The sequence below is a fragment of the Ambystoma mexicanum genome, chromosome 3p, assembly GCF_040938575.1.
Source record: "Ambystoma mexicanum isolate Mex_15411 chromosome 3p, UKY_AmexF1_1, whole genome shotgun sequence".
In the NCBI taxonomy this organism is placed as follows: domain Eukaryota; kingdom Metazoa; phylum Chordata; class Amphibia; order Caudata; family Ambystomatidae; genus Ambystoma; species Ambystoma mexicanum.
The window spans coordinates 365,871,923-365,889,847 of NC_090925.1; the positions used below are offsets into that span (position 1 = coordinate 365,871,923).

At 46.7% G+C, this 17,925-nt stretch overlaps 1 protein-coding gene across 3 annotated transcripts in view; it reads left to right on the forward strand.

The window, feature by feature from the left end:
* The window catches only part of DNMT3B (DNA methyltransferase 3 beta), a 668,820-nt gene that overhangs the window by 463,108 nt on the left and 187,787 nt on the right, over window positions 1-17,925 (forward strand). For all 3 annotated transcript variants that reach the window (XM_069651024.1, XM_069651025.1, XM_069651026.1), the window contains 2 exons: window positions 2,409-2,453; window positions 4,616-4,695. In XM_069651024.1, the coding sequence (XP_069507125.1) occupies window positions 2,409-2,453; window positions 4,616-4,695 (125 nt within the window). The remainder of the gene's footprint in view (window positions 1-2,408; window positions 2,454-4,615; window positions 4,696-17,925) is intronic.

Below are 17,925 nucleotides of genomic sequence, written 5' to 3' on the forward strand. Positions count from 1 at the left end.
TAGATGATGTCAAGAACCCTTAGCTCTGTCAACCCTTTCCTTTGGACAGTAAAGCAATATATACAGCATGAAGCCAATCCTTTTTTGTCAGTGAACGCAGCAGCTGCAGGATCACAGGATGCTGGAAAGGAGCTGGACAGAGGACTGCAAAGGGAGCTTAAAGCTGTAAAATAGCACCCCTTGGGGGTAATAATCTACCCTACCTTTCACTCTTAAGTGGAAGCCAAAGGGGTGGACACCCCGTGGCAGGATACCCTTAATTGAGTTTCTCTATAAAGCGTGTCCCGGATCACGTGATTAGCCGGTAGATCGACCCTGGTTGGTTCTTGTAGTCCCCTGTTCTCTGTAGGTAGCCTCAGGCAGCTGGAATGAGTGCCTCTGGTGGTGTTGTGCCGAGCTTGGTGTTCTTCATAGCCCAGTTGAAACCCCTTCTGAGGATGGAAAGACACTTCAAAGAAGGCGGTTTTGGGGTTAAGCCATATATTGACCATGGTTGGTTCTTTCAAGTCCTCTGCAAGCAGCCTCCGGCAGCTGCAATGAGTGCCTCTGGTGGTGCTATGCATATGCATGTGCTGCCCCTCAGTGATGGCCCCAACACATTTGCCAGCCTGCTAGACCATTCACATGCCCACCTTTCCACACATGCCAGCCCTCAACGTATGCATGTGCCTCCTGTCGTTGCCTACACTTGCTAATCCTTAACTCATATCCAGATTTCCAGCTCCTGGCGCTACTCCTGCACAGATGAACCTGTGCTCACACAACTTCTTCTTGACTTCGTTCTTTCTGCTTACAAGATGTCAGCACATCCTGTTGATGATGATGAAAAGGAGTTTCCAGCCCTAAATCCTAAGTAGCCAATTTGAGTCTGCGTGGGGTCCTAGGGAATGAAAAGCGATATAAAGTACCCAAATTAAACATTGTTTGCATTGCAGCCCTAATTACCTTTGGTTGGGCACTTGCCCTGGTATCCCTGAGCTAGGGTTCGAAAGTGCAGTGCCAGGGGCACAAGCAATGTCATTTGGGGCACCAGCTGTCCCCTGCTCATTTCCAAATGATGTCCAGGCAGGTCACCCTGCTGAGCTGGCTCTTGGTCATCAGCAGGAACCAAATCGGCACACCGTTCCTCTGTCCCACTAGTACCAGCTGGGCTACTCACCTCCAGGGGTCCTTAAACTCTGAAAGGTTTATGCTTGACCCCGTGTGGTTCTTCTTTTGGACAGAGCACCGCCAAATCATACGCTGCCGAGGTAGCCACACCATAGCCCACCATCAGGTTTGTTTCTCCTTTTTCCAGCAGACTCGTTCAGGGCCCTTAGGTGTTTGCCTGCATTGCCTGCCACCCTCTTGCTGAACAGCGACGTGTACTGACTCTAGAAACCTTGACCGCTCCTTTTTCTCATAACCGCAAGACTTTTCCATTGTCTTTGGTACATTGGTTAACAATTAGCCCACAATCTTTCTGAACCGCGACGTGTGCTGACTCTTTTTTGTCTGTATGTTTGATATGGCCATAATCACTTCTCGTAAAGGGGTGAAGTCTGTTTTTCCCCAGGGTTGGGGGCAGCTTGTTGTATGGCTTCTCGCCCCAGGGCAGAGTCTCACAAGGGTAGCCGGGAGTTGGACTTATGGTGATGTTGCAGTTCCTACCAAGCTGGGGCACCACAGCGCAGTGTCCCAGAGCATCCCCATATATCTCCTCCAGAGCCACCATCCAGATGCACTAGAAGTCCACTGCCCCTTGGTCCACCATGGGACTAGGCCATAATAACAGGCAGGGCGCCTAATAACAGGCAGGGCACCTTACCACAAGTCACTCCTACAAAATGACTTAACATTTAAAATATGTATTGTCTTCTTTTTGTCTTATCTATACAAAGAAACATTTATTGTATGGAATGCCCCTTATTGCATTTTATTGTATGTTACACTGCACCTTTTTGCCATTATGCTCTCCTCCTAAGAGTATATGCTTTTCTGCTCTGCCACATTTGTCCCTGGGAGTGGAACACTGCTAGAGGGAAGCTCTGCAACAAAGGTGTGGTTTGTCCATAGGTGTAGGCTTCCTACAGATAGAACCTGGGAGTATTCTGCTAACAGTCAGCCAAAACCTTTTCCTGGACCTGCTCTATAACTCTAGGACCTGCTCTGCAAGGTTTACTAGATGAAGTTAATTTGCCACCTATTCGACCTTTAAACCCTCCACCTGGACAAGTGATTATTACTCCATGGAAGGGGATAAGGCATGAGACAAAGTGATATAAAGCAGTTTTGCCCACCCTTTCAGTTGTTGCTGTACAGTTGAACTAATCCAAGTGGCCCTACAGCAGCCCTGCATTCCTTAGAATGGAGAGGTCATGTATGACAAAATTAATGTAATTAATTTGAGTATGTGTTTCTTTTTCCAGACCTCCTGGCGAGTGAAGTTGTGAGTAACAACCGGAGTCTGAAAGGTAATTTAACTTTCTAACCAATTTTTCATGAAAACACACACACACACACACACACACACACACACACACACACACACACACACACACACACACACACACACACACACACACACACACACACACACACACACAGACACATACACACACACACTCTCTCTCACACTCTCACACACACACTCTCACACTCTCACACTCTCACACACACTCTCACACTCTCACACACACACACACACACTCTCACACTCTCTTTATTTCCTGTCTGCCTGACCATGCAATGTGTGGTCTATACTCAAGTTTCTGTTTATCTGTTTTTCTATCTTGAACACAACTCTTTCCTCCCTCTAACTCAATCTGGATTCCAGCCATTCCATTCTACGGAAACGGGCCTTCATTATGTCTCTAATTCTCTTCTTTCCGCTAGACACGCTAAACTCTGTTCCATTCTTAGCTTACTTGATGTCTCTGCTGCGTTTGACACTGTGTACCATGTTAGTCTTCTGTCTAAACTTGGGTGTTTGGGGTTCTCGGGTTCCACTCTTTCTTGGTTCAAGACATATCTATCTAATTGGTCTTTCTCTTTCTTGGGGCGGCTCTATATCTCCCTTGTTTCCTCTTGGTACATCAAGGTTCAGTCATGGGTTTCCTCGTTTTTTCTCTTTACGCTTCACTTTTATCTTATAATTTCCTCATTTGGGATCTCCTCGCACTTGTACGCAGATGATTCCAACTCTATATTTCTTTTTCTGATTTTGCAGAGACTCTTCATGCTTCTATTTCAAACTGTCTTCTGTCTGTTCAAACCTAGATGCACTCTCACTTTCTACACTTAAATGCCTCCAAGACTGACATTCTCTCCTTTCCTTCCTCTTCCATTCCCTCTCCTATTCCCCCCTCCATTAACTTTCCTTGTGCCTGTCTTTCTTTTACTCCAACAGCCTGTAACCTCGGTGTCCTTCGATTCATCCCTTTTATGACTTCACTAATCTTTTCTCGTCTTGACTACTGTTCACATCTTCTCGTTGGCCTTCCTACTTCTCATCTTGCTCCTTTGTGATCTATTTTTACTTCCTCTATTCGGGCTCTTTGAACTATCCCACTCGCTCTTCTATCTCACCTTCTCTTCACTCTCTACGCTGGCTATCCTTTGAGCTTTGTCTACAGTTCCATTTCCTCTGCATCACCTTTAAATGTCTCGATGGATTGGCTTCACCTTATCTTTGCTCATTGGTTTCTTTGTATGTTCCTTCTCGGTGCCTTCACTCTAAGTAACAATTTCTACTAACTGTTCCTAAGCCCCCATGTACCAAATCTCGCTTTTCTGTCCCCTGTTTACTTGCCCCCAAACTCTGGAGCGCTCTGCGCTATATATCAGATCTACATCCTCTTATGCTATATTGTGTTCTCACCTTAAAAACAAGCTACTTTCTACTATGACCTAATTGTTCTTCTTTTGGCTCGTTATGGTTTAAATATATTTTTTGTACCGCTCTTATATGTACGGTGCTATGTCGAAAGTGCATAATAAATAAATAACATACAATAAAACAAAAAAACAAATACCAGGAAAACTTAGAAATACCTACTTTAGAAAATGTCTGATCATCCACAAAAATGTGCTTAATCCACTGTAACCTTGCAGAAGTGACATCACTTTCTGAGAAGCCTTTCCACACTTTTGTAACTGCATTCGTAGCCAAATAGGGTGCTTTGGTGAACTTTTGCCTCTGGTTTTCTCCTTTCACCACTCTTAGGTCCTTTATCTGCCACTCTCTTTTTTGCTGGAGACCGCTCTCAGCATCCAACCATTCTCTCCTCCACCCCACTCCTAACCCCTTTAATTTCCACCTGCAATTTAGGGGATTGGTTGCATGACAACCCCCTGCACAAGCACTGTATTAGAACCCAGTCAAACATTGACATCCCTGTGAACTCTTTTGAACTTGAGGGCTTATGCATACATTTCGACTCTGGTAGCTAAGTGCAGCCTGCACAATGAGAGGGGTCTTTAGAAGACATCCCTGAAGTGATCGTTTATACAGAGCCAATGGTAACACTGTGGTGGTCTCATCTGGTGACCTACATACTCCCTCTTGTGCAGCGATTGAACAGCCTTTGAAAGACGTGTCCAAGACATTTACCTGATCTATTGTGTTTCTTGGCAGACTTTTGCTTGGCTTGTGGGAGCAAAAATCCTGCAACTTTCCACCCGCTGTTTGAAGGAAGTCTTTGCCAGATCTGCAAGGTAAGTGTGTGAATCTGGATCATATAGCACTAGAGGGTGCGTGGTGGTGTTAATCTGAAACAGGGTGAGGTTGATTACTGTGAAGCAGCAGGTGCTTTTCCTTTCATTACAGTAGTGTTGTGGAGGTAAGATTGGCACATCCATAAACGGTCTAAATGAGTTAAGGACATACACATTTGTTTTCCATGTACTATCTCACTTTGGAAGTTCTATTTTTGTAGCAGCATGAATCTGCTTTGATATTACCTCAGCTTGAGCATTTAATGTGGCTATCGTAGCTTGTTTTTCAAACATGTGATGTCCATTTTACCTCAACGCATCCATTAAAAAAAGTAGATTCTTGTTCTCCCAAAGTTGTTGCGTCAGCACAACCTGAACAAGCAGATCTTTTGTCTTTCTCTTGGCCTGCACACAATAGCTTACTCAGGGCAGTGACATGCTTTCCTGGTATAACACATGTGCCTCTTATGCCCTTTCATCAGGTGTCTAATATTAATGTTCTTATAGTTGCACAATTCAGCTCCTGTATCTAAGGTGAAACAATTTCAAGTTGCAAACTGCTAGCAAGGCATAAAAGTGTACTCATCCCGTGCCATGAATGCCAGTTCGCCAAAGGTACATACAGTAGCACACCATTCTTAACGTGTGAAGAGTGAATTGTCACTTAACAATGGCTAGAAGCGAGGGAACATTTTGTTGCCCCCTACCTCTAAATTTGCGCTCTATCATCTCAACATAAAATGCAAGTCTAAACACAATAATAAATTCCAGTTTGAGCTTTTGTGATTATTTACTAATCAGCTGGTTTTGATAGTAAGTTGCCTTTTATTTCAAAGATGACATCAAGGTTTTTAGTTTCGTAAGAGGGTGAGGGGACCCGTAGAGGGCAGCCTGAGGGGAGGAGGCAGCTGGGCTCCCAATGAGAAGGATCTCACTCCTACTGGCATCAAGGCAGAGATCATTGGCGGCACACCATGCCTGAATAGCAGTCGGGCATTTAGGGATGAGAGAGGAGGAAGAGGAGGCAGAAGAGGGAGGCTTAAAGGAGAGCTGCATTTCAACTGCATAACTCTGGAAGTGAGGAGAGAAGGAGGAGATCATGTGGGCCAGAGGGGCAAGGTAGATGTTGAAGAGCCACGGCAGAGGATAGAGCCTTGAAGCATGCTGCGTGTGGAGATTGTGATGGAGGAGAGAAAAGGGCACAGTTGAACCTTGGAAGGTCGGTCAGAGAGGAGTGAGGTCAACCAGTCCATTGCCAGGCCTGTGATGCCAAGGGTGTCACAGAACCGATAGATCAGTGTGGCATGATTAATCGTGTCGAAGGCAGAGGAAAGATCCAGAAGGATAAGAACGGATAGAGAGTTGGAATCGAGATTAGAGAACAATTCTTCACAGGTGTTCAGTAGAGCAATTTCTTTGCCTATAGCTGCTCTGAAACCAGACTGGTGGTTTTGGAGAGAACCAACAGATTCAGTTTGTTGGATCAGTTGGGAGGTAACCAGCTTCTCCAGTAGTTTGCCCAGGAAGGGGGGTATTGGAGATAGGGTGTCAGTTAGCCAGGCAGAAGGAGTCGGCAGTGGGCTTTTGGAGGAGAGGATTCACAAGAAACTGCTTGAGGGGTAGCTGAAAGGAGCATGTGGAAAGGGAATGAATACAGAAATCAGCCATGGCTGGCACAAGGGAGGGAATGTTATTCTTGATAGTTCCGGAGGATCAGGTGAGCGCCTGTTTGGAGGAGACTTTGATAGAGAGGACATGTCTAGAGACCTCATCCGGTGCTATGGGTGAGAAAAAGGGGAGTAGGAGAGAAGGGGGCAATTTTGGCCACAGAACTGGGGAGGTATTAGTGAAGGGAGTGGTGGGGAGTAGAGGAGAGTGAGGACAGGATGTCCTGAGTTTTGGTTAAGAGGTGGGAGGCCAGTGAAGTACAGAGGGTCAGGGGTGGCAGGGGAGAAGTGTAGACTGCAGTATGATTGGCGGGTTCCTTGCAGATTTTAAATCATTTGCCCATGTCAGAGATTCAGGCTTAGCTATGGGCCCACTTCTTCGAGTGGATGGGAGTATTGCCTTTGGAGCAGGCGGCAGGCCAAACTGTCAGAGGATGCCTGCCACTTCTGCTCAACAACTCTGCAATTGCGGTTCAGAGAGGCTAGGTCGAGTCATACCCGGTGTTGCACTTGGAGGCAGGCTTCATACGGATCCTCATGATGGGGGCAAGGATTTCCAGGGTGTTGGTGATAGAGAGGTGAAGATTAGCAAAGGCAGACTCAGTGTGGGAGTCCGTGGCAGGAGTGGGAGGAGGAATGAAAGTGGTGGCAAAAGCAGCAACGTACACTCGCTTCATCGGTCGAATGACTGAGAAGGAGACTGGCAGTGCAGGCAGAGGCTTAGCCGGGGGACCTAAGAGATCCGGGTCAGAGGACAGGAGAGCATGGTCAGACCAGGATAGAGGTGTAATGAGAGGGTTGGATATGGGGATGTCTGCTGAAATGAGAGCATCCAAGCTATGTCCGGCTGAGTGCGTCAGGCCGAAGGGATGAATGGTGAGGGAAAGAAAGTCACAGAGGTTATGGAAGAGTCCAGTGGCAGAATCTGGAGAGTCAAGGTGAATATTGAACTTGAGAGCAGATATAGTTAATTCACGATAGTTGATTGCACAATCCCGGTGGGCCCCTGCGTTAAAAAGCTCGGGGTCCACATGGACTGTAACTTGAATATGAAAAAACATGTTTTACAGATTAAAGCAGCATAACAATATCTATCCCCAAAGAATATATCCATGTTGGCTACTGCCCTTCTAAATTCACGATTGGACTATTGTAATAGCCTCTTTGCAGGTACCTCAAAAAACAACCTTAAAAAAAAGTTGCTGGCCCAAAATAGTGCTGTTAGAGCGGTTTTTGGCCTAGTAAGAATCGACTGTGTCATTGAGGCGTGGAGGTTCCTACCCTGGCTATCGGTCACCCATTGTATAGACAACAAAATCCTGACATTGACTTATAAGTATCTGGCAAACACGGCCCCCACCTATCTTTCGGAAAGGTTAAAGAAAGTCCCTGTAGTACGATCCCTCCACTCTGACAGGACTCAATGGGAATTGGGAGGCCGGATGCACCGGCACCATTCGTGGATGGTGCCGGTGCATCCGTCGAGGTATGCTTGCGGGTGCCGGTACGCCCTCCAGGTCAGACCTGGCGGGCGGTAAGGCATCCACGAGTAGAACTCGTAGTTTTCCGGTCCGGTAACAAAGGTACTGGCAAGCTAACCGGTACCGTTATTACCAGACCGGCAACCTTATAATGAGGCCCCAAGTGATGAAAGAAAAACCTGAGAACAAGGTGGACATAGTAAATATATTTCGAAGGGATTGTGCGTTCCGACGTATTCCTTATCTTTGATGTTATCCATTCCAACTTGCTGTCCTCGGAAAATATTTTCACTAGAGGGCGATGCGCGTCGACGTCCCTCGAGTCATGTCCCTCGACAGCCTCCGTATCGGCACCGACGTCATCATGAGTATAAATAGACTTGCGCAGCGTCCGTTGCTCAGTTCCGTTTTTCTGCGCTTCGTGGGCCTCGGAAACGTAACGCTCGGTTCCTTTCTTCAGAAAAACCTTCTTATTCTTCGAAGATTATTACCTTTACACGAGGGCTTCTTCATCCGAACCATCAACTCCACGGTCCGGTTTCAAGAAATGTTGTGACTGTGGGAAGAAAATGTCTTTAACGGATCCTCACAGGATCTGTTTGTGGTGCCTGGGATCAGAGCATCACTGTTCAGAATGTGAGGACTGTATGTCCATGACAGCGAAAGCCTTGAAGGAGCGTAAGGGGAAGTTAGAAAGAGGTAAGGACTTTAAAACTTCTACTCCCTCGAAAGTTTATTCAGCTGAGTCGAGACATTTGTCTCCTCGTCGACAAAAGAAACATTCCCATTCAAGATCTCAAAGCGGTTCTCATCAGTCTTCGAGATCAAAACACTCTAAGAAGAGGTGTCGTAGATCTCCCTCTACTTCCCCAGAAAGCGTCACCTGACCCACGAAACACAGCTCTCCGGCTAAGTGGGAGGAATTCCGTAAAAAAATGCTTAGCGTCTTCGAGAAAGCGGCCTCGACCCCCTCAGAGACGTCTAAAGGTGATACCCTGGGTGAAAGACCCAGAAAATCAAAAACACTGCGAGTCGTTGAACCCGGCGAGAGAAAGTACTTGAGAGCGTCATGAACCCTCGAGTAAAAGTAATAAGACCGCGTCATGGACGCCGTCGTCGAAGATTGCTTCGACTCACAAATCTGCGTCATCGACGCCTTTTTGTCGAGGGACCCTTCGACGCATAAATCGGTTTCATCAACGCCGTCTACGACGCCACTGTCGACCCTGACGAGGGTGCCATCGACAATATCGTTGATGCCGAGTAGGATTCCGATCCTCTCGAGTGCATCGAGGTCTTTTCAAAGTTTTTCTACGCCTTTTTCAGGATTGTCAAAGCCTATGACATCCACGTCGATAACCTTGACGTTTTCTCAGGCAGTGACAACGAATTTGGCTCCTTCTTCTCTAGAAATAGGTTTTAAACCATGTCCTAGGTCTGACTACTTTAGAGCCTTATCCTCTATATATGAAGAAGGGGAGGACTCTGACAATGAGAGACCCTTTGGTCTGCAAAGGACTACAATACCCATGCCAGAGGAGTTCATCTCTGAGGAGAACAGGTTAAAAGACCTTCAAGAGTCTCTACATGAGGCAAGTGGTTTAGATACGTCTCCAGAAGTAGTTTGCTAATCCAGACCCTGGAGAGCATGCTGAGACTCCTTATAGGATTCTGATGGCCAGAATACTCGAATTCATGGGGTGGACTACACCTACACCTTCTTTTCAGCAGGATGACCTTACTGATATTTTAGATAAAGGTCCACAGGAGGATCCTGTTTCTTTTCATGCTGCTCTGCAGAGAAAATATCTGCTCATTGGGAAACTCCTGAAGTTATCCCTGCAGTAAATAAAAAACTTTCTGCTAAATACAGAGTATCAGCTTCAGATCCTGAATATCTGAGCAAGCATCCAACTCCAGAGAGTTTAGTTGTACAGGCAGCGACTTCATCTAACAGTAAGCCGGCATACCCTACTATTCCACAGGACAGAGATGATAAAAGATTTGATGCCATGTCAAAAAAAGTCTTTTCGGCATGTAGCATGGCGCTTAAGTCTATCAACGCCACTTGCACACTAGCAAGATTCAGCCACATACTTTGTTGGGAGTGTGCTTCATCTGCAGCTGAATGTCTTCCAGAAGGAGATGAACGAAGGGATGCATTCTTAAACATCATCAGGGATGGAAAGAATGCAATGTGCGAGTCCCTCCAAACAGGCATTGATTCTGCTGACAGCATCAGCAGTGCCATGGCGGCAAGTACCACAATCCGCAGATTTGCGTGGTTGCGGAAGTCTGGTTTTGCTCCAGATGTACAAGCCAGACTTCTGAACATGCCCTTTGACAGCACTTCTCTATTTGGAAAGAAGGCTGATGACAGCCTGGAGAGATTACAAACATCCAAGGCAGCAGCGAAATCCCTTGGGGCTGCAATCCGGCAGACTCCAAATCGCCCCTCAGGAGCTTCTTGGAGGGTAGGTCCTTTCGCTTTTACTCCACATTCGGAAAAGGCAGAGGACAGCCAGCTCAAAGAGGCCAGAAACGATTCACCCGTGGTGGACGGGTCAAAGGTACAAAAGCTGCAGCGGCAGGTGCTACTTTACCCTCGCCATCTGCGTCAGCCGCTTCTAAACCCCTCTGAGGTCTCCCCTCACAAGACACCAGTAGGGGACAGGTTAACTCAACATCTGGCAGATTGGCAGGCTATTACGTCAGATGCTTGGGCATTGGAGACAGTTGCCCAAGGTTACCGCCTGCCCTTTCTACACACTCCTCAGAGTCATCCACCGGGGAACAACTTTTTGAAGCTTCCAGACCCGCTCCTTATGCAGGAGATTTTAGACCTGCTAGAGAAGGGTGCCATAGAACCGGTACCCATAGCGGAGAGGAACAAAGGTTGGTATTCCCCCTACTTCCTAGTTCCAAAGAAGGACGGAGGACTGAGACCCATCTTGGACTTGCGAGAATTGAACAAATTCCTCAGAAAAGACAAGTTCAAGATGGTAACCCTTTCTCAGATCCTCCAGGCCCTCCAGCTTCAGGACTGGTTGGTATCTCTAGACCTTCAGGATGTTTATTTCCATGTGCCAATCCATCTCAAACACAGGAAATACCTGAGGTTCGCAATTGGCAACTCTCACTATCAATTTCGAGTTCTGCCATTTGGGCTGACCTCCGCCCGAGGGTCTTTACCAAGCTAATGTCGGTGGTGGCTGCAAGTTTAACGAGGGAAGGGATCCACGTCTACCCCTACCTGGACAACTGGTTGGTCAGAGCAGTATCTCCGGAACAAGCTCAGATCCATCTAGATTATGTCTGCCACTTCCTTCACAGGCTGGGCTTCTCCCTCAACTTAAAGAAGTCACAGATGATACCATCACAGAGACTCCAGTTCATTGGAGCAGTCCTGGACACCTCCCTGGGAAAAGCCTTGCCACCAGAGGTGAGGGCTCAAGATATTCTACAGATGGTCACCAGGTTTCAAAATGCCCAACGTCTACCAGCCTTCGACTTTTTGAGGTTGCTAGGCCTCATGGCATCCTGCATCTTCCTAGTTCCAGAGGCTCGCCTGAGAATGAGATCCCTCCCGTGGGCACTAATAACCCCAGAATGTCAGATCTCCTACAAGTCCCGGACAGAGTAGCTCGAGAACTTCAGTGGTGGGCCTGTCGGGAGAACATCTTGAAAGGAAAACAGTTTTGGCAACCATGGCCGGAGATAACAGTAGTCACGGATGCCTCACTCACAGGGTGGGGAGCCCATGCCAACGACTTAACCATCAGCGATCGTTGGTCTCCATCGGAGTCCAGACTACACATCAACCTGTTGGAGCTGAGGGCGATCAGACTAGCACTGAAAGCTTTTCTGCCATCAGTACAGGGAAAGAATGTCCTGATAATGACGGACAACACAGTGGCCATGCACTACCTCAACAAAAGAGGAGGCGTAGGGTCACCGCCACTGTGCAGAGCGGCAATGCAGCTCTGGTTTTGGCCAATTCAAGAAGGAATCTCTCTATCGGCAGTTCACCTAGCCGGAGAGAAGAACTTGACGGCGGACACTCTGAGCAAGCAAAGCACAGTCTCGCACGAGTGGGAGCTAGCTCAGGAAGTCCTTCAAGAGATCTTCACCCTTTGGGGAACCCCTGAAGTGGATCTGTTCGCCACCAGCATCAACAGAAAGTATGATCAGTTTTGTTCAAGGGAATTTCCCCTGAGAGGAGCTCTAGGGGACACGTTCGTAGTGGACTGGGAGTTTTCACTTCTGTATGCGTTTCCTCCAGTCCCCGTCATTCCTCAAATAATCCGGAGGTTGAGAAGATTCTGGAAAGCCATGATCCTAATTGCCCCGGATTGGACCAGGAGAACGTGGTACCCGTACCTTCTAGTCATGTCCATCTGTCCTCTGATTCGTCTTCCGCAAAGAGAGGCTCTTCTCTCGCAGAAGGGGGGTCAGGTTCTCCATCCAGACATCAGAACCCTCAACCTTCACGCTTGGTTTCTGAAAGGTTGAGATACAAGGATTGGGATCTCACAGATGACGTCATGGAGGTGTTGCTTTCAGCTAGAAGGCCAGCAACAAAGACTTTATACCGCTGCCGTTGGAACACATTTTGCAGCTGGTGTAGAGAAAAGAGTATTGAACCCTTTTCATGTAATACACCGATGGTGTTATCTTAATTGCTTTACTTTATACTATACCAAATTGGTATGATCAAGGGCTACCTCGCAGCGATGTCTATCTTTAAGCATACTTCTGAGGAGCCTTCATATTTCAAACTACCCCTGGTAATCCAATTTCTGAAAGGATTAACAAATGTCTATCCACCAAAACCTTTTCAGGTTCCTTTGTGGGACCCAAATCTAGTCTTAAAATTTCTGATGGGTACTCCTTTTGAACCACTTAATTCGTTTTCAGTAAAGTTTCTCACTCTTAAAACAGTCTTTCTAGTGGCCTTAACTTCTGCTAGAAGAGCTAATTACAAGCTCTATCTTGCAAACCTCCTCATACAATCTTTCATAAAGACAAGGTGGTCTTACAAGTGAACCCCAATTTTCTCCCAGTGGTGGTCTCTGAATTCCACATTACTCAGAAAATAACCTTACCTTTGTTCTATCCTCCTCCCCATCCAGGGAAAGAGGAAGAGAGATTACACAGGCTGGATCCAAGACGTGCCTTGAGTTTTTACATTAGCAGACTTGCTAGGATAAGGCAAGCAGACCAATTGTTTGTAGGATATGCAGTGCACAAATTAGGATTGCCAATCACAAAACAGACCATTTCAAGATGGAGAATTTTAACCATTTTAGAATGCTACAAATCGGTAGGAAAAGAACCCCCTCAACATTTTAGGGCTCACTCAACCAGGGGTATCGCAGCCTTTTCGGCTCTCCAAAGAGGGGTCCCAATTAAAGATATATATGCGGCTGCCGTATGGTCGTCCGCACATACTTTTACCAAATTTTACAGCCTGGATTCCTCCTCTAGCCAGGAGAAAAGATTTGGGAAAGCTGTGTTGCATTCTGTACATCTTTAAAGGGAAATATTTCATCTTTACTCCCACCTCCTCTTTATACTACTGCTATGGGAGTCTATCAAAGATAAGGAATACGTCGGAGGACACAATCCTTTCGAAGAACAAGTCACTTACCAAACTGGTAACATTCTTTCGATGGGATGTTCCTCCGACGTATTCCTTATCGACCCTCCCATCCATCCCTGCAGTAAAACTTCCCTTGTAGTTGCAGTTTACGCTCCTTCAAGGTCACTAACCAATGAATGCAAAGCAAATCTGAACTTCAAAACGGAACTGAGCAATGGACGCTGCGCAGTTCTATTTATACTCATGATGCGTTGGTGCCGATACGGAGGCTGTTGAGAGACACCGGCTCGAGGGATGTTGACGCGCAGTGCCCTCTACTGAAAAAAAATTCCGAGGCCAGCAAGCTGGAATGGATAACATCAAAGATAAGGAATACATAGGAGGAATATCCCATCGAAAGAACGTTACCAGTTTGGTAAGTAACCTGTTCTTCAAGGCAATGAGCAGAAAGAAAGCAAAGATCGTGAACTGTTTAGAATTAGTCCAGAAGAAAAAGATACTTGTTGAATATGTTTACCAGGGAAGAGGAGATAATAATTATTTGTAGAGGAAAACAAAAGAAGAAACAAAAGCCCAAAACAGCAGTGAATGAAATGTACGAACTGATAAAAGCAGTTACCAGAGACGACCTGAAGATCAACTATTGAAAAGTTGGTGAGAAACCAACCAGCGCCAGGAGGAGGGGAGACATTCTCCTGACTTTAAGTTATTAAGTCAGACAGACTTAGAGTTGGACGGTGGACAGTTTAATTTCTAGACATTGTGACAAATCCCTTGGTCTCGTCACTTCTCCCTGAGAGGGGGACCCTTCCCATGTGGCCAGGGAGGTGAGGCTACTATCTGATAGTCCCCCTCGGGTGGTACTTAGTGGGATTATTTAGCAGGGGCATACTGGAAGCCCCTGTCCTTCCCTTTCATGCATATGCAGGCTGAATCATCAGCTGCAGTACAGCACTCAAGGGTGACCATTTTCCCAAAATGGCCCCTGTCTCTTTTTTTGACATTTCTTGTCAGTTAGCGTCTTCTGGGTTTTTACTCTGTTGTTTGAATCAGGTTTGAGTCCTTTGTGCATTTTGCCTTTGGCGGGTTTCAACCCTGAAGCATGCTCAGGCTCCAGTATGTCTGGAAAGGCAGAAAGTGAGGGAGGTCCCAAAACCTCCCTGTCCTTTGTCACTAGATGTGCCTGAGTGAAACCAGTTCTGATTGGCCGGATGGCTGTTCTGGAGGACAGCCTCCCTGCTGGGTGATCGACGGCCTAGGGCTGTGAATGAATGAAAACTTGCTTAAAAGGCGAGGTCTTTGGGACTAAATGTAGAGTCCACTGGAGGACAACATCCGACGAAGAAGATGTGAAGAGACGCCAGCAGCACCCTCCTGGACCGTGACGTGCCAGTGAAGCCCTGCAGCTGTGCTGACCCTGTTTTCATTTCAACTGGGAGCCCCCGAACAGGACAACTTCCTCCCTTAGGCTGGTCGGACCAACTAGCCTTAAGACAAACTCCATTCTGGTGCAACCTCTGACTTGCAGTGACTTTCCAGAGCTGCAGAAACCCAATACTCGGGGACCCCCGAAGCTTCGTGGACAGAAGTCCAGTACCCAGGGATCAAGTAACTTCCAACCGGAGCTGTTCGTTCTTCTTTGGCGCTCTGAAAAAGGCACCAGAACCACAAAGAGCCACTGAATCGAGGAGAATCTGTTACTGCCGTGTCCCTCTCTCGCAAGTGCTGCTCCAGGAGCCCACCAGACATCCTCCCTTTCGTCACCAAAACCAAGGACCAGGAACAAGGGTCTGCTGCTCTACCACCAGAAGGCATCCAGTTGGAACAAATTATTCAGTTCAAAAGCACTGTGGGGGTTGGGGTACATCAACCTTTTGTCATTTGTGGTGCTTCCTACTTTGGGGAGTGTTATTTTGCCCTCTTCAGAGTTGACCTTAACTCACTTGCACTGGCCTTTCAGCTTGTGCTTCTTCCAGGTGACTCCTCTCGAGCTGCTGTGATTTTCTATTTGAACTACTGACTTTGCTAAAACATTTTGTAAGACGAGAGCATCAGAACTTTGAACTAGCCCATTGACTTTGCCTGTCCTGGCTCCCTAAAAGCCCCCTTCCGAACCTATTGGCTTTGGCAGTGCTTGTTCCCTTACAGGTTTTAATTGTTGAACACTATTATTGCTGGGATAAAAGACTGGCTGCATCCCTCTGGGAGAATCTAACTGTTTTTGTAGAATACCAGTATGCTCTGATCTAACCATAACCTTTCCCTCACTTATAACTCAATACTGCAAACGTGATACCAAATAAGTGTTATTACTGGCCTCAAATGACGTCGCCCATGGTGCTGGAAAAAATATAACATATGAAAGAATTACTCATCTGCTTTGTTGTTCTCTTTTTGAATTGAAGTTGGGATTGATGTTACTAATAGTTGCTGCTTTTTAAAGAATGCTTTAAATATCTTTATGTATATATAAACGAATATGTATACTACAACTTTAAGTGTGCAAGTGTTTAGTTGGATACCTGTATTTACTGATTTCATTGTACAGCTCTACAGCTCACATTGTCCCTCTTAAAATAATCCTGGCTGCTCAGTCACACTCCCAACTTGTGTAGAACAGGCCTATATTAAAAGGTTGGTTACCTAATACCAAAAGATAAGTCTTGTGTAGTCCCACACTATTTGGACTGCACCAATTCTTACATTACACTGCTCACTTGAACACCTCTCTCTCCAAGGCACGCTCTCATGTCAGGAGGTTTGTGCTTCTTTTTTTATTTTTATAAGCTTTATTTATTTTCAGTGTTCACATACAATTGAAGATCATGGCCCTCATTACAACCCTGGCACTAAACCATGGCGCTATTAGCACCATGGTTGGTGCCGGTGTTGTTAAGAGTCCGCCATGGTGGAATGGGGAGATACCGCCCTATTCCAAGGTTGGCAGGGCGGTATTTCCCCATTTCACCATGGCCCTTCCCCATTCCCATTTTCACCCCATAGGGCTCAAAGGGACTGGGGAAGGCGCTAAGTACGGTACCGCAAATTGCGGTACCGTAATTAGCACCGAGGTCCCTTTGCGGCACCCTACTTTAACGGCTGGTAAAACCAGCCGTTAAGGTCGGGTCCCGCAGAGGGACCTCGTAATCAGGCGCTAAGGGTTTAACGGCACTGACAACTTTTACGGCGCCATTAAACCCTTAACGCCAGGGTCGTAATGACCCCCCATGTAAAGGAACGTGGTAGTAGTCTTAGTTCACACACTTTTTCTTTAAGTCAACACCCCCAACAACCCTCTAATCCCGCATCCCCACTCCCGAATCAATACCCAAACAGATAAACAAGTGTTGGTGCAACAGAGTATCTCCCAATTATCATCAGACTTTCTATCGAGGGTTTTCCATCCTGTTAGTCTCATTACCACTCTTTTTCAAAGGACAGGCCGCCTGGAAACAGTTCAATTCTCTGGCCGAAACATATTAGTGAAATGGGAGCCATAGTGGAAGGAATTTTTTGATATGTGCCATTGGCCAATGCACAGACCTTCTCCATCGCCATGCTGCCCCACATTCTTACCCACTACATAGCTGCAATTGGGCCCTGCTCTGTTTTCCAACCATGGGCTAGAGTAATCCTTGCTGCCATCTGCATATGAGTTATGAGAGTGGCGCGAGCCCCAATTGGCACGTATGAACCCTGTGCCACCGCCCCCAGTATCACAACCTTCGGGCAATGAGGTAGTTGATCCCCAAAATGTCCTTAATGTGGCTCAGTATTTCCTTCAAATAAACTTGTGCCTTTGGGCAAGCCCACAACATATGGCCCAAATTCCTTTCTTGCCCACAGTTACTACCAGCACAGGGGAGACATTTCGGGGTTAATAGAGTGTAATCGGTGTGGGGTCATATACCATTGGAAACCTATTTTATATGCTGATTCTTTGACGGCTGTGCATTTGCAACTCTTAAGCGTTCAGTGCCAAATCTGCCCCCATTCCTCCTCCGTTATGGTGACCCCCAGGTCTTGCTCTCACTTAGACATGTGTGGTAGAATGTTCCCAGGTGTAGCCCCATCCAGCAGGCGATCAGTCTCGCCACTCCACGTGTCGGCGAACCCTCCCTCACCGTTCGCTCTAAGCCTATGGGCTCCCTAATAGCTGCTTCCCTGACCAGACTATTTGTGGTCCAGTGTCTGATATGGACATAATGGAAACGTTCCTGTTCCGTTAAAAACAATTTTGCTTTTACAGTCCTGAAACTGCAACAGAACCCCTGCCTGGTAAAAGTCCCTTAGGGTTAAGGTTGCTTGCCCCGCCCAGTTGACCCAAACATTAGGAGATCTGCCTGGAGTGAAGTTCGTATTATGCCCCATCGGTGTGTATGGGTGCAATCCCAATGTTAGTTTCTTGTCCCGCCGGGCTTTATCCCAGTAGATGAGGGAATACTTTGTGGTTTTGAGTAATGGGACCCCTGCCCCCCTC